General features: G+C 38.9%; 1 protein-coding gene across 4 annotated transcripts in view; it reads right to left on the bottom strand.

The window, feature by feature from the left end:
* med23 (mediator complex subunit 23) overlaps positions 1 to 16006 on the bottom strand; it is a 98023-nt gene that overhangs the window by 10508 nt on the left and 71509 nt on the right. For all 4 annotated transcript variants that reach the window (XM_080192435.1, XM_080192436.1, XM_080192437.1 and 1 more), the window contains 4 exons: positions 15781 to 15853; positions 11914 to 12128; positions 3150 to 3270; positions 556 to 687 (listed from right to left, as the gene is read on the bottom strand). In XM_080192435.1, coding sequence (XP_080048561.1) covers positions 556 to 687; positions 3150 to 3270; positions 11914 to 12128; positions 15781 to 15853 — 541 coding nt within the window. The remainder of the gene's footprint in view (positions 1 to 555; positions 688 to 3149; positions 3271 to 11913; positions 12129 to 15780; positions 15854 to 16006) is intronic.

The following is a 16006-nucleotide window of genomic DNA, read 5'->3' as shown; positions in this document are numbered from 1 at the left end:
TTAAGTACCAGATCAGTTGTGATCTAATTGAACAGTGGAACAGCGATATTCTCCTGGTCTTACAATTCTTTTGAAGTGTGGCAGAGGCACGATGAACTAAATTAGCTCTTTCTATACTATAAAATTCAATGGTCAAATTACACTTAAATATCTGTTCTCTGTTATCGCAGCTTAGCAATTTTATTTGGTTTCTTCTGAATGTCAAAAATTATATACAGTTGTACTTTTTCAAGTCTTATTAAATTTGGGAACTTTGCCAAGGCAATGTTTTTGTAAACGTGGCTTTGACAAGCATCTATTTAGATAATTGCAACAAATCTCTAGAATTGAAGAGAATGTGACAAAATATTCCTTCTGTCTCCAATAAAAAAAATCAAAATTCCATGATCATATTCTAGAATGTACTGGAATTATAAAATCAATATTCAGTCAATTTTGTTTTTGTGTGGTACAATGGTAACGAAAAATGAACAGAATGACTCACCAGTAAAATTGATGGTTACTATTTTTAGACACAAATATCATTGCTGTTTAAGGTCTTCGTAGTCCACTCACCTGATCCTTCACACTGTCTCCTGTAAACATGTACTTTACATGGTAAAGAAAATCACAAATAGGGTCCATATAGCTCAGATGCTTGCTGTTTTGGTCTATATTCTGTAACATCTCATAAAATGCAATGCCAATCTGCAAGAGATAGATATCAAAACTGATTAAGCTCAGAGTCATTTAAGGTTAACTTATAGATGCTGCACTCTATTAGGAAGGCTAACAGTGCTTTAGCCTTCATCATAAGAACGTTTGAATACAGGAACAGCAAAGTCTTGTTTCAACTGTATAGAAGCTTGTTAGCCCACACTTGAGTACTGTGTATAGTTTCAGTCCCTTCCCCAAGAAAAGATATTCTTGCCATAGAGGGAACCCAACAAAGGCTCATCAGTCCTGTTCCTGGGATGTAGAGGCTGCCCTATAAACAGAAAACTGGGCCTGCGTTCTCTAGATTGTAAGGAATGAGAGATGATCTCGCTGAAACTTTTAAAATACTTTTACGGATGGATAGAGTAGATGCAGGTAAGGTTTTCCCTATATGGAGAGTCTAGAACTAAGGGACACAATTTTCAAATAAGGTGGAAGCCACTTAGGACTGAGTTGAGAATTATTTTACTCAGAAAGGTGTGAATCTTTGGAATTTCCTAACTCAGTTATAGTATGTTTAAAATAGAGATGGACAGATTTCTATATGCCAATGACAAAGGATGTGTGTGGGGAAAAGGCATTGAAGTGGATGACCAGCCATGATTTACACTGAATGATGGAACGGGCTCAATGGGCTGAATGGCCTATTCCCACCTGATGTTCCTATTCACATTCACTTTGATTAGTCAATACAGCAGTCAGCTCTCATTAAAAATCTGCTACCACTGGAACTATTCAACGGTTCTGATTACATCTATAAAGAGCAAACAGTCAGGAAAAATAGTGATGATATGAAAATATCAGGGAAATCCAATAAATTGGAATGTGTGCTACTGGTTTTTTTTTAACTATTGGAAAATAGAAGCTGCTTGAAGAGGCAGGGACAGTTTAGTTGTGTTAAAATAAAGTTGGTATTCTTGCAAAATGTCCTGATGAGTGAAAGACAAAGTTCTGATGTCTCTTTTTTTTCAGCAATATGAGCTCTGTTGATTTAAGCAATCCCTGCAAAGACACTGCACGATTTGAATTGTGTTTAATTAAGGTCCAAAGGAGGAGATAACGTGTGAGCATTGCCTTTACATTCTGAAAGGTAGGAAGACAATTAAATTTGACTTCAGAAGAAGGTAGTTCAGATAAGATTAAAAGATTAAAGAATGTCTACCAGAAGCATTCAACCGATGCAAAGGTAGCTGTTTTGAGACTTCAGCTAACACCATTAATAGCAGGCTGTGTCTATGAAGAAAGCCCCCTTTTAAAAAAAAAAGTTGGTTTGTTTTACTTCAAAAGCAACCCCAAAAAGAGATACAACTGCCTGGTGTGGTAACTGGATTATTTTATAATTTTTTACAAACCTGTAAGTTTTGTGGAAGTTTGGGATGGTGAAATAAACGTGTTTGGGACTGGGTAAAATTAATGATACTATGTATACCCAGTGTTTTAGTTACCTCTAGCTGACTGTGCTTATTCTGTTTAATAAACATTTATTTAATTTAAAATCACGTTAAAGCCTCTGGAACATCATTCACTGAATTCAAAATCTTTCCTCACATTATATCAAACTGCAAAATACAGTTGAGGGAAGTCGTTTCAAGTTTCCTTTCCTGGATTTGGAATAATACAGCATTTACCATTAGCCATGCTACTAACATAACAGGTTTTCGTTGTGATGGCAAATTTCATATTCCTTTATTGCCACTTTTGAGAAAAATGGTTATTAGAAACTAATTCATTTATGAATTAAAAACATCTGGGACTTTGGCTGTAAGGTTTGATCCTGAGAGTTTTACCATGTCAGGCAGTTACTCGAATAATCTGTGGGTTAACTCTTCCAAGTCTGACACAATCCCAATAGGGTCAGGTGGGCTGTTACTGTTTCTAATGTCGATTCCACATTTTCTGTCTAGTTTTTTTTAAACTTTCCTGTAGCAGTTTAGTCCAAGTGACTGGCTTGCTAGTCAGAGAATAGTTAAGAATCAAGCATATTGATTGGGAATTCTGAGATGAGTAACTCACCACCTGACTCCCCAAAGTCTGGAGTCCCATGTAGGCCAAACCCCTGGTAAGGGAGCTTTCCTTCCCCAAATGATGCAAGTGACCCAGGTGGATTTTTGCAACAATCGATAATAGTTTCATGGCATAGTTATTGAGACTAGCCTTCAATTCAGATTTGTATTCATTCATTGAATTAATTAATGATCCTCATGGTGGGACTAGAACTCATACCTCCAGGGCTTGGGGCTCTGAATTACTAGACCAGTGACATTATCATCGTCTCCTAGTGACATATCTCATTTTCAAATCCAATACATGATGACATTTAATTCTGTAAGAGTTCCAGCTGAGAAATAACAAACTCATTTTCTATAATTATGCTCAGTGGTTGGTTGCCGCAAACTGCAAGTTAACATTTGAAATTCATACTAAAGTTACATTTCAGTAAACAAAACACTGACCTCAAGCATACATCGGGTCCTTTCTTGTTGGAACCGTTGCAGGAAAGGGCCAACAAGATGATATATGTACAACAATTGGAATTCGGTCTTCACCAAAGGCTTTAGCACTTCTGTGAGAAATCTGAGGAAGACAAAGCATTCATTTATTTTCACAATATGTTCCTATTTCTACCTTCTCACTCTTTTATGAACTCAAGCTATAAAGTGTAAACAGTTGTGAACAGACTAAGGAAACAAATCAAATACTTTTTCCCCCCCATCATGTTAATTAACAATTATTTGCTCAAATTATACAGGGCAGCATGGTGGCACAGTGGTTAGCACTGCTGCTTCACAGCATCAGGGATGCAAGTTCAATTCCAGCCTCGAGTCATTGTCTGTGTAGAGTTTGCACAATCTTGCATCTGCATGGGTTTCCTCCAGGTGCTCTGGTTTCCTCCCACAGTCCAAAGATGTGCAGGTTAAGTTGATTGGCCATGCTAAATTGACCCTAGTGTCAGGAGGATGAGCAGGCTAAATATGTGGAGTTAAAGGCCTGGGTGGGATTGATAGGCCGAATGGCTTATTTCTGTACTGTAAGGATTCTATGAACTATACATAAATTTAAATACCATTGAATAGCCTTCAATTATCACTTTTGTGAAAAGGACTGAAGTTTCAGATCAATGCTGACATTCTATGGATTTTATGATTATTCTTTTTAACACAATAATAATTTAGACATGCCAACCCTGACCACCTTAAACCATGAGACAAGTTCTTAACAATAAGAACTCAGTTCTGAAGAATCATATTCAAAAGTTTACTTCTTCCTCCACAGAAGCTGCCACAGACCTGAAAATTTTTCCAGCAATTTGTTTTATTTCAGATTTCTAGCGTCCTCAATAATTTGCTTTTATACATAGATTTTCTGCAGCAAAATGCAGGTTTATTTATTTTCAATTCATTTAATCACGTAAGAGTTCAGACAAACATTCCAACAAACATGCCCTCCCCTGTGAAGAACAGCTGGAATTTTGCTGAAAATGAATTAATGGAAGGCTTATTTAATTGAAACGATAAAACAAATTACATCCTCCCATGATAAACATAAGAACTTGGAGCAGGAGTAGGTTATCTGGCCCTTGAGCCTGCTCCACCATTCAATAAGATCATGGCTGATCTTTTCATGGACCCAGCTCCACTTATTCGCCCGCTCACGATAACCCTTAATTCCTTTACTGTTCAAAAATTTATCTATCCCTGCCTTAAAAATATTCAATGAGAGAGCCTCAACTGCTTCACCAGGCAGGAAATTCCACAGATTCACAATCCTTTGTACGAAGTTCTTCCTCAACTCAGTTCTAAATCTCAGTCCTTAATCTGCTCCCTGTTATTTTAAGGCCATGCCCCCAGTTCTAGTTTCACCTGCCAGTGGAAACAACTTCCCTGATTCTATCTTATCTATTCCCTTCATAATCTTATAACTTTCTATAAGATCTCCCCTCATTCTTCTGAATTCCAATGAGTATAGCCCAGTCTACTTAGTCTCTCCTCATAAGCCAACCCTCTTAACTCCACAATCAACCTAGTGATTTCCTTTGCACCTCCGCCAGTGCCAGTATATCCTTTCTCAAGTACGGAGACCAAAACTGTACACAGTACTCCAGGTGTGGCCTCACCAGCATGTTATACAATTGCAACATAACCTTGCTATTTTCAAACTCCATCCCTCTAGCAATGAAGGACAAAGTTCCATTTGCCTTCTTAATTACCTGCTGCACTCGCAAACCAACTCCTTGTGGTTCTTACACAAGAACATCAGGTCCCTCTGCAAGGCAGCATGCTGCAATTTTTTGCCATTTAAATAATAGTCCATTTTGCGGTTATTCCTACCAAAATGGATGACCTCACATTTATCAACACTGTACTCCATCTGCCAGACCCTCACCCTCTCACAGACTACCTATATCCCTTTGCAGACTTTCAGCATCCTCTGCACATTTTGCTCTGCACTCATCTTAGTGTCATCTGCAAATTTTGACACACTACACTTAGTTCCCAATTCTAAATCATCTATATAAATTGTAAATAATTGTGGTCCCAACACTGATCCCTGAGGCACATCACTAGTCACTGATTGCCAACCAGAAAAACACTCATTTACCCCCACTTTTTGCTTTCTGTTAGTTAACCAAGCCTCTATCAATGGTAATACATTACTCGTAATACTGTGCACCTTTATCTTAAGTAGCAGTCTTTGGTGCGGCACCTTGTCAAATGCCTTCTAGAAATCCAAATAGACCACATCCACAGGTTCCCCATTGTCCACTGCACATGTAATGTTCTCAAAGAATTCCACCAAATTAGTCAAACATATCTTCCCTTCCTGAATCCATGCCTGCATCTGACCAATGGAACAATTTACATCCAGACATCTCGTTATTTTTTCCTTGATGATCGATTCAAGTATTTTCCCTACTACAGAAGTTAAGCTATCCGGCCTATAGTTTCCTGCCTTTTGTCTACCCCTTTTTTTAAAACAGTGGCATCACATTTGCTGTTTTCCAATCTGCGGGAACCACCCCAGAGTCCAGCAAATTTTGGTAAATTCCCAGTAGCGTATTTGCTATTTCTTCAGCCCTTTCTTTTAGTACCTGAGATGCATTCCATCAGAGCCAGGAGTCTTGTCTATCTTTAGCCCCACTGACTTGCCCAACACGACCTCTTCCATGATAATGATAGTTTCTAGGTCCTCACCTGCCATAGCCTCCCTGTCATCAATTTTTGGCATGTTACATGTGTCTTCCACTGTGAAGACCGACACAAAATATCTGTTCAATGCCTCAGTCATTTTCTCATTTCCAGTTATTACATCCCCCTTCTCATCCTCTAAAGGAGCAATGTTTACTTCAGCCACTTTTTTTCATTTTCTATATTTGTAGAAACTTTTGCTATCTGTTTTTATATTCTGAGCTAGTTTACTCTCATAATCCATCTTACTTTTCTTTATAGCTTTCTTCGTGTTGACCTTTAAAGATTTCCCAATCCTCTAGGTTCGCACAAATCTTTGCCACTTTGTATGCCTTTTCTTTCAATTTGATACCCTCCTTTATTTCCTTAAATATCCTTGGCTGATTATCTTTTTTTCTCCAGTCCTTCCTTATCACTAGTATATAAATTCATTGAGCACTGTGAAAGATTGCTTTGAAAGTCCTCCACTGCTCCTCAATTGTCCCACCATAAAGTCTTTGCTCCCAGTCTACCTTAGCCAACGCCTCCCTCATCCCTTTGTGGTCTCCTTTGTTTAAGCACAAGATTGGATTTTATGACCTCACACTCCATCTGTATTTTAACTTCAACCATATCTTCCAAGAGGATCCCTAGCTGCAAGATCATTAATCATTCCTGTCTCATCACACAGGATCAGATCTAGAATAGCTTGCTCCCTCGTAGGTTCCATTATATACTGTTCAAGGAAGCTACTGCGGATACATTGAGTTCCTCCTCAAGGCTGCCTTGACTGACCAATTGATATGTAGATTAAAATCTGCCATGATAATTGCTGTGTGTTCATTCAAACAGATGACCATTTCCTGCCTTTGTGTTAAAAAACATTTATATTATTGACAATGTTAAAATTAGCTTAGCTAAAAAAACTCAAAGTTCAATATTCAAAAATTATCTAACTATATTAAAACTCTTAAAACCATACAAGATTTTACCACACCCAACTTAAAAAGAAAAAGAAATGCTCTGCCCCATTCAGTTCAAATTCAATTGAATTCTCAGTAGAAATTATGATCTAATCATGAAAATTACTGCATCGGTTTTCCGTAGGAGATTCATGTGGGGGTAAGAGATGAATATTCTCGTTTATTCCAGGAGGTTGACATGCTATTCTACAGTGAATTAAACAAGTGCTACAGACTTTTCCTCATCCCTGCCTCTCATTCTGGAGAACTCAGTGCTGCAATATCCTCTTTATGTGTCAAATATCACTGTCACTATTTCTATTAGTAAACATCATTTTTCCCTCATCAAATTCCCATCAATGCTGGTGCTTTAAAGTCTCAGTTCCAACATTCTTCATTCTGTAGATGACCTCAAATTAAGCAACACTTTTATTTCTCATGAAAAATATCGCACCTCATCCACCATTTGATATTCAAACACTGATCCTCAACTTTCAATTAGCAACATGCAAGATGAAAAACAATTATCTTAATTTTACTCATTGAACAATAGTTTTGTCTAGGACAACATAGCTCAATAACTAAATCAAAGTAAGTTTGTCATTCAGCAACAACTTGTTCATATTCATCATGGATTGTTAATGTCCAAAAGTACTCTCATTTCCTCAGCCTTGTTATATGGGCTGGAGGGGGTGTGTTAACGTATGTGGCAGCCATGTTGTTATCCACCTTTAAGAATGACAACCACTTATTTGGCACTGTACTGCCAGCTCTGGTGATCATTGCCACTACATTTGTAATTGGATTCTTTCAAACCGTCACTATCCAACAGATTGCAATTATTTCACATTAAAAACTTTCTCCTGAAGCTCGTGACAAACGTCTCGACAGTTTACACTATGCACAGTTTGCACTATGATTCATTACAAGGGTAAAGACATCTACTGCTTTGCTGCGCATATTTATATAACAATCTTCAATTATAGCATCATGTACCTAAACTTATAACTTACTGTTATATCACATTAACAGACTACTGGCTGCTGTTTAAGATCCAAATTTCATTCCCCATTGACACCTTTGTCAGTATCTCTCCTTACATCTCTCAACCCCATGAAGTACTGCACCATGTCATTACTGAGCTCCAATCTAAACTTGCCTAACTCAATGCTTGATCATCCTAACACCATCCCAAGATGACATCTCCATCCACTTCTCAAAGGTCATGTTCTCCAATGTCCTCATAACCCTACTTTTCCCCACACTTTCTTTGATTCCACTGACAAGTTTCCTAATGCCATCTATACGACTCAAACAAGTTGGTCTGTAGTTGTCCAGTCTTTTACATCATTCCTTAAAACTTACACTTTACTGAGAAAGTCTTACCCCCTGTCCTCAACCTCATCCAGAACAAACATGAAGTTAAATACAATCTGGCACTTCAGTTGGGACATTTCAATGCTCAACAATAAACTCCTTTCCCCACACTGCATATTCTATCAGTCCCTCCTTCAAACCACCAGAAAAGCAGTCACTTATCTGATACTATCCTCCTACTTCACTTGTATTTTCTCCATATTTGAACATTTTATTATCTAGCAATCATCCCCTGAACTTGTAACCACTGTGGGTCACACTCTATCCTGTCTACATTCCCAGTCTTAAGCCTCAGTGCTTCGCACACAGTTTTCTATTCAGGCTGAACTCAGTCTAGATCCACAACACCTACACAACTTTGAAATCTTTATACCTAACCAGTTAGGTGTAGTTGCCAATATGGTCCTCTTGCTGACTGATAGATATGGTGGTCATAGGGGGACAAAATATGTCAAATATATGCCTTTTAAACTGTTGTCTCGTAGTCCCAAAGAAACTTCCTCTCTGCTCCATTCAAATATGAAGCTTATAATGTCTGACTTTACTTGTGATGGGTTTGTCTACTCTTTTCTTAATGATCTGATTTATCTGTCAGGTGGCAAACATCAATTAAATTCAATGACAGAGAGTGAATTAATTCACTTTAATTAGGTACAAAAACAGACTTTATATATTTAGAAGGAATTTTAAAGGAAGTTTTGACTAAAGATTGAACCTCGCTTAGTCAACAATAGCCAGATGAATGGGTCAACAAAAAGATGGTTTGAAGTTTTAGCTGAAACTTTCTCTCTCAACAATAAGTTGGAGTAACAAGAAAAGAAATAGCAAGGAATGCAGCAACTTAATCGGACTTCAATTGTCACACAGTGTTCTAGTTTTCATCATGTAAACTGGCCCTTTTAATTTCACAGCTGAATGAATGCAAGAGACTGAATCATTTCCATCAGAGGATAGAATTAAGTGGTCAGGAATACATTATGAATAAATTAAACTTTAGTCAGATTTGTTCTGTATTTTCCTTCAGCTCTCTTATCAAATGTGATGAGTGAGGGATGATGCAAAATCATTGGTGTATGAGCAAAAAACACAACACAGGACAACATTAGTCTACCCAGCATGCAAATAACACTTTCTAGGAGGGAGGCACAAAATAAGAGTCTTCAAAGGGCAATGCCTTGCATCCAAAAGCAAGTGGTATAAAATTGCTTCAATGATTGAGCCAGAGTGGTAAGCCAGTGGAATTCAGCATGACAGAAAGTAGTCAAATGATATGGGGAGGAAGATGGGAACAGGCTATTGAGTTGGATGATCAGACATGATCATAATACAAAGAACAAAGAACAACACAGCACGGGAAACAGGCCCTTCGGCCCAACGAGCCCGCGCTGCCGTCCCACTGCCTCAGTGACCTATTCATGATTTTAGTCTACGCCTAATGTGCGAGGATCAGGGAGGTCCAATTTAGGGACAATTTAGTACCCAATCAATCAGCCTAAAAGCACATCTTTGGGGATGTGGGAGGAAACCGGAGCACCCGGAGGAAACCCACGCAACCACGGGGAGAACGTGCAAACTCCCACAGACACAGGCCCAAATCCATGTGTCCGCACAGTAACAGAGATAGTCTCTGAGCTGTCATGTTGCCCTCGAGATGGTCCAGTTTAAGCACACTAACGACAAGCAATAGGCAACTCCCGAAGCAACGTCCAAGAGCAGCCCACTACAACCTGCCGCATGCATGCCCCTTGCTGGACTTAAATGCCTGTGGAGACAAAAAAATTCATTATTAAACAGGCAAAGACTGTAACATCCCGGACGCAAAACGTATTCCCAAGCCTACAATGTTTAGTAAGGCCTACTATATCCCCCTATATGTAGCCCGCTCATGTGGCTGTCTAAGTGACTCTTAAACAGCCCTAGCGTGCCTGCTTCCACCACCTTACTCGGCAGTGCATTCCACTGGTGGTAATAATGATTGGCAGAAAAGGCTTGAAGGGCTGAATGCTTACTCTTGCTCCTATTTTCTATGTTGTTATAAACATGGAATCTTACTACGTGGATTGGTAGATTGACAGCCTCTCACCCACTAGTAGATTTTTACATTGAGAATAAAGTCAGTCCTTCATCGGGTGAAAAATACTGAAATAAATGGGTGAATTTGCTCCTACGGGAAAACATCAGCATTGAAACGATTGAAAAGGCACAAAGGGGGAAGAATTTGCACTAATCAAAAGATTTTAGTTTGACAGAAAAGCAGGAGTAAAAAGCAAAAGTACCATTCTGAATGGTACTTCTGCTAACTGAACTTGCAACTTATTCTTGTGGTTGGGAAGGATACAAGCCTTTGAAAGCTTAAATGATCATTTCCATTTTGAGATGAACCAATTTAGCAAACATTACCACTTTAGAAAATAGCACGAGAAAGTTTCTGCTATGGCTTCAACAACAGCAATCAACCAGTTTTACATTACTATGTGCACTGTGAGGGGAAACAAAGAGTCACTTACAACAACTTTGGCACATACTCACTAAGTTTTGATGTACAATTAGTGTCTGACGCACACTCTGGATACCAACAAGAAACTCATTTTATTTAGACTATTATGACTTGTTAGAATGTTTCTGATCAATTTATGGCAACACTGCTGAGAGCCTGACACAAGAGAAAGATATAACCACATTGTTCAACAAAATTAGTAGAACTCAAAAGTGCACAATGAATTATGGAGCTACAAGACATTTCCAATGCATGAATCAAGTCTAGAACATTGCATAAAAATAAATTAAGCAAATCAATTTTTCTATCAATGTACTGGTGAAAAGTGCAAACATTGAGACTTTATCATTCAAAACATTTAACAATTGGGAAAGTGCCAAGTACCACATAATTTGTCTGTATGCATCAAAGTATGCTAAGATTACTGATCTGCTAGTCATGGCTAAAGAATTCTTGAAACTTCTCTAGGACCAAGCTGATAATGGAGAAAGGATTCAGAAATATTTAGGGAACCATTCTGTTTCATGTTAACTCTCTTCACTGGTTATCCTTTATTTTCGATGCCTTTATAATTTGTATCCCTGTCACAGTCTTTATTGTGGCACATACAAAATTGTATGAATCTGCATAACTTGGCTCTTGAGCATACTGAAGAGTAATGCACTTTTGAATTATCCGTTTCTGCATTTGTAAAAATAACCGCAATCAATGACGTGCATTGTCTCAAATAGTTTATTTCAAGCTGAATTATCTCTCGCAACCAACTTGTGACAAGTAATTGGACTAATGAACCAAATAATGCATTAGGAGATAAAGACAAAATATGGTGGATGCTGGAAAACAAAACAGAAAATGCTGGAGAAATGCAGCAGGTCTGACAGTTTCTGTGGAGAGAGAATAAAGCCAATATTTCATGTCTGGATGACCCATTGCCCCTGTTATCTTATCTGAAAGACAGCAACTCCAATCCCACAGCACTCTGCACTGGACTGTCAAGTTAGATTTTGTGCTCAGATGTTCAGATAATTTTAACACTCAATCTTCTGAATTGGACAAGAGTTTTGCCAGCTGCATCATAGTTGACACTGGCGCTGGAATGTTTCAACTCTGGTTTCGCTTGGTCAGCATACGGCCATCAGAAATGCTACAAGCCCACTATATTGTTATATATGAGTCATATTTTACTAAAACAAACAGAATGATTTCTATTACATACTTGGGGATAAGAGAAAGTTGTCCAATGCTTGAATGGTGCCACACTGCATGTGCCAAGGCCAAAACATAGCTGCAGTACATCTCACAATATGACTGGTGGCAAGCTGTGAAATCAAATAGTTGGAATGGATATCCTACCCATTCAGTATCTGAGGTCAGCGTAGCACTGTTGATAACACTCACAATACGATCATTCAATACTATCCAGTAAGGCTCCTTTAATTAAATAATAAAACAAAAATATATAAATCTTTTAGGAATAAAAGCATTATTATAAGCCATTTTTTGAATTCAAATTTGGGTACAAAGCACACTTTTAATTAAACAGTGAATCAGAGTACCTGCAATCTTGGTGCCATATTTGACCCCAAAATGAGCTGTGACCATGAGTGATCACTAAGTCTGCCTATTTCCATCTTACTGACATCACTTGACTCCAGCCCATCCTTACTCAACTACTGTGGAAATCCTCTTGTATATCATATGTTACTTCTAGGCCTCTCTACTCGATTGCATCCTGGATAGTTTTCTATGCTCTATTTTCCATACACTTGAAGTAACCTAAAACTCTGTCCTTACTCACACCAAGTCTTGTTCAACCTTCATCCCATGTTTGAAGAAGTGCACTGACTCCCAGTTAAAAGTAACATCTTGATTTTTAAATGTTCATCCTTCTTTTGAAATCCCTCCAAGGCCATGGCTTTGCCCTTCCCTATACCCAAAATCTCCTTTAACTCTCCAACCCTCTAGTTTTGGCCTCAATTAACTCCAATTTTAAATTCTCAACTGCCAGAAGCATGTCTACAGTTGCCTTGGAACCAAGTTTTCCCCTTTCCTCCTTTAAGACGTTACTTATAACCTAACTTTTTGATTGAGATTTTGGTCATTTGCTTAATTTGGCCTATTGGGGGATCCGTGTTAATACTTGTTTTGTTACGTTCATTATTTCATAACGGTAACGGTACTGTTTACCAGTTATTTACTGCACTGTATGGCATTCGCCTGCATGTCGGACAACTAATTTCAAAGTCATTTGCTACACTGTAGGACATTAATGATTTCACTAAGCCGAGGGATTGTGACTGAACTTGTCCTACAATTCTTATTGCCATTCCGTAATGAGTTTTTCAGCTGACTGGTGGAAGCAGTCAAGTAAAGCCACTGCTACATTGACGTCATCTAGCACAAATGATATTGCAGACCAACCAGCTGAGCCTTCTTGCATTTTGTCCTCTGATATTAGAATTGCAGTGATCTGCCGTACCAATATATCAGCCTAGCTTTTCCAATAGATTACCTGCTTTATTCGTGTAAAATGGACAGCTAGAGAGCAAAGAGAGAAAACAACCAGAGTATTTTTCCAGATATCCACCCACTTCATCCTTAACCCATTTTCCAGTTGTACCTCTGGTTAGGGAAGCATACATGCTACCTTTGGATAAACAGATGTAAATGAGGTTGCAATAACATACTGTCATCAGACCCTCCAGAGTCAGTCTCCAGGGAGTAGGAAGGAAGGTGGAGTGGTTCCACAATTAGATCAGCCGGGATCTTACAAAGGCAGAGCATATGTATATTTTCTTGTCTATATTAGTTGGGCATCAAATGTCTCTGGATGCTTTAGAAAAGCATCCGGGATGGCACAGTAGTTAGCACTGCTGCCTCACCAGGGACTCGGGTTGGATTCCCAGCTTGGGTCAGTCTCTGTATGGAGTTTGCACTTTCTCACCATGTCTGCATGGGTTTTCTTGGGATGCTTCGATTTCCTCCCAAATCCAAAGATGTGCTGGTTAGGTGGATGGCCATGCTAAAATGCCCTAAATTGACCAATTCCACCCCCCCCCTCCCCCACAAGAGGAATAGTTAGGGTAAACGCATGGAGTTGGGGGATAGGGCCTGGTTGGGATTGTGGTTGGTGCGGACTCAATGGGCTGAATAGCCTCCTTCTGCAATGTAGGGATTCTATGATTCTAAAAGGAGAAAAATGAATTAAAAACAGACTGGCATTTATAGTTGTGCGACAAACATTGAACATACATGCTCCTTTACTCAATATCACTATGGCAACAGAAATATACCCCGTCAATCAATATAAAGCATTTTGCAACTAACAGAACCATATCATAAAACCCCTTTCATAGAAGATGATAAAAGCACAATAATATGCAACTTATTATTTTGTATATGTTGTCTAAGGCTGTGACTCCAACCCAATGCAATCCTCTCCAACTCATTAGCTCCCCAGGTTGCATGTCACTTAGCGGAAATTCTTCTTAAATGCAAGAATTATGTTCAAGTAAACTCCACAACATTTCATTGATCTAGTAGTTTCTTCCCCCACCTCTATTAAAGGTGTTTACACGAGGTTTAGAGAGATTGATGGTTTACTTAATTTGTAGTATTTTAAAAAATCTTTCATGGCATATTGCTGGCTTAGAATCATAGAGTTCTACTTTGCAGAAGGAGGCCATTTGGCCCATCGAGTATGCACCAACCACAATTCCACCCAGGCCCTTTCCCCATAACCCCATGCATTTAGTCTAGCTAGTCCTCCTGATATTAAGGGGCAATTTAGCATGGCCAATCCACCTAGCCCGCACATCTTTGAACTGTGGGAAAAAACCAGAGCACCTGGAGGAAATCCATGCAGACATAGGGAGAATGTGCAAACACTACGCAGATAATGACCAAAGCCGGGAATTGAACCCGGGTCCCTGACGATGAAGCAGCAGTGCTAGCCACTGTGCTTGGTCAGTATTTTTCTTGCCCTTGAGAATGTGGTGGTGAGCTGCCTCCTTGAACCACTGCAGCCCGTGTGGCTTAGGTACACCCACAGTGCTGTTAGGGAGGAAGTTTCTTGTCACTGGGTCAATATCCTGAAACGACAAGGGCAATCACAAGAATTATTCCAGGGATAAACAGGAGAGACTGAAGGGGTCGGGTTTCCCTGTGTGAAAAGGCAGCTGACAGGAGACTAGATAGAGGTACTCATGATCCTGAATGTTATGGACAGTATAGTGAAAAAACGGTTTCCCCTCAAAAATGCAAAAACAAACTACAGGGAGTACATTCAAAATAATGGGCAAAAGGAGAAGAAGTGATGTGAGGAAACATTTTTTCCATTCAGCACTGCAGTCTGCAACAAACTTAATGAGAGAGTGGAAGCAGATTTGATTGAGTTATTCAAACGGGGATAGGACTGCTATCTAAAAAGAAGTAACGTGCAAGGATAAGACTCTGGATTGAGATTCGGCAGAATGATCCGAGAGCCAGTACAGACTTGATGGCCGAATGACCTGCTTTTGCACTGCAAAGGTACTGTAAAAAAAATTGATTTTGTATTTCTTTGATTTACTATGTGGGGAAACTAGTTGAGGAAGGAAGGAACTCTTCTCAAATATTAACATTACATTTTTTGTTAAGATTAGATGTTTTTCACTATTTCTGACTTCTCCTGTTGCTGCTTTTTATTGAACACTTTCTCATCAATGCGCTACAATTAGGGCCATTAAGGCTTGTAGACTTTTGTGTCCAGTGCACTCAACTGTTTAATCTCATGTGAAGCAAACCATATTGGCTAAAGATTGGTGAGAGACTTCAGGAGGAGGCCAAGATGATTCAATCACTTGGCATTTTTAGTGAGAGCAACAAATAAGCCAATGTCCGCACCATCATGTCTCTTGAAAGCCAATGACAAAGTTCTAACTCAGATAGACTGTGGAGCCTTGATAGAAATTTTTTTCTCTCTAAAGGATTTGACGAATCCTAAAGGGATTACAAATTACTCCCGAATTGAGATTCCACAATACAAATGCTCATTGGCTGTAGCAATTATTAGTAAGTACTCAAAATTTCTTATAAAACTTACAGGTAATGCAGTTATTACAAGTCCAATTGCATTCATCCAGGCAGTAATGTTCTCTCTCGGTACTAATGGCTGACTGGAAGAAGAAAATATTCATACTGAAGCAAATGACAAAAACACCAGCAAAGAAACAAAATACTGTGGATGCTGAAAATCTGAAATGGAAATATAAAATGCTGGAAATATTCAGCAGGTCCAGCAGCAGATGTGAAAGCAGAAACAGTTACTG

The sequence above is a fragment of the Carcharhinus amblyrhynchos genome, chromosome 7, assembly GCF_965287045.1.
Source record: "Carcharhinus amblyrhynchos chromosome 7, sCarAmb.v2.hapA, whole genome shotgun sequence".
NCBI classification, from domain to species: domain Eukaryota; kingdom Metazoa; phylum Chordata; class Chondrichthyes; order Carcharhiniformes; family Carcharhinidae; genus Carcharhinus; species Carcharhinus amblyrhynchos.
Note: the sequence above shows the minus strand (reverse complement) of the source record. Positions and strands in the feature narration are given on the sequence as shown.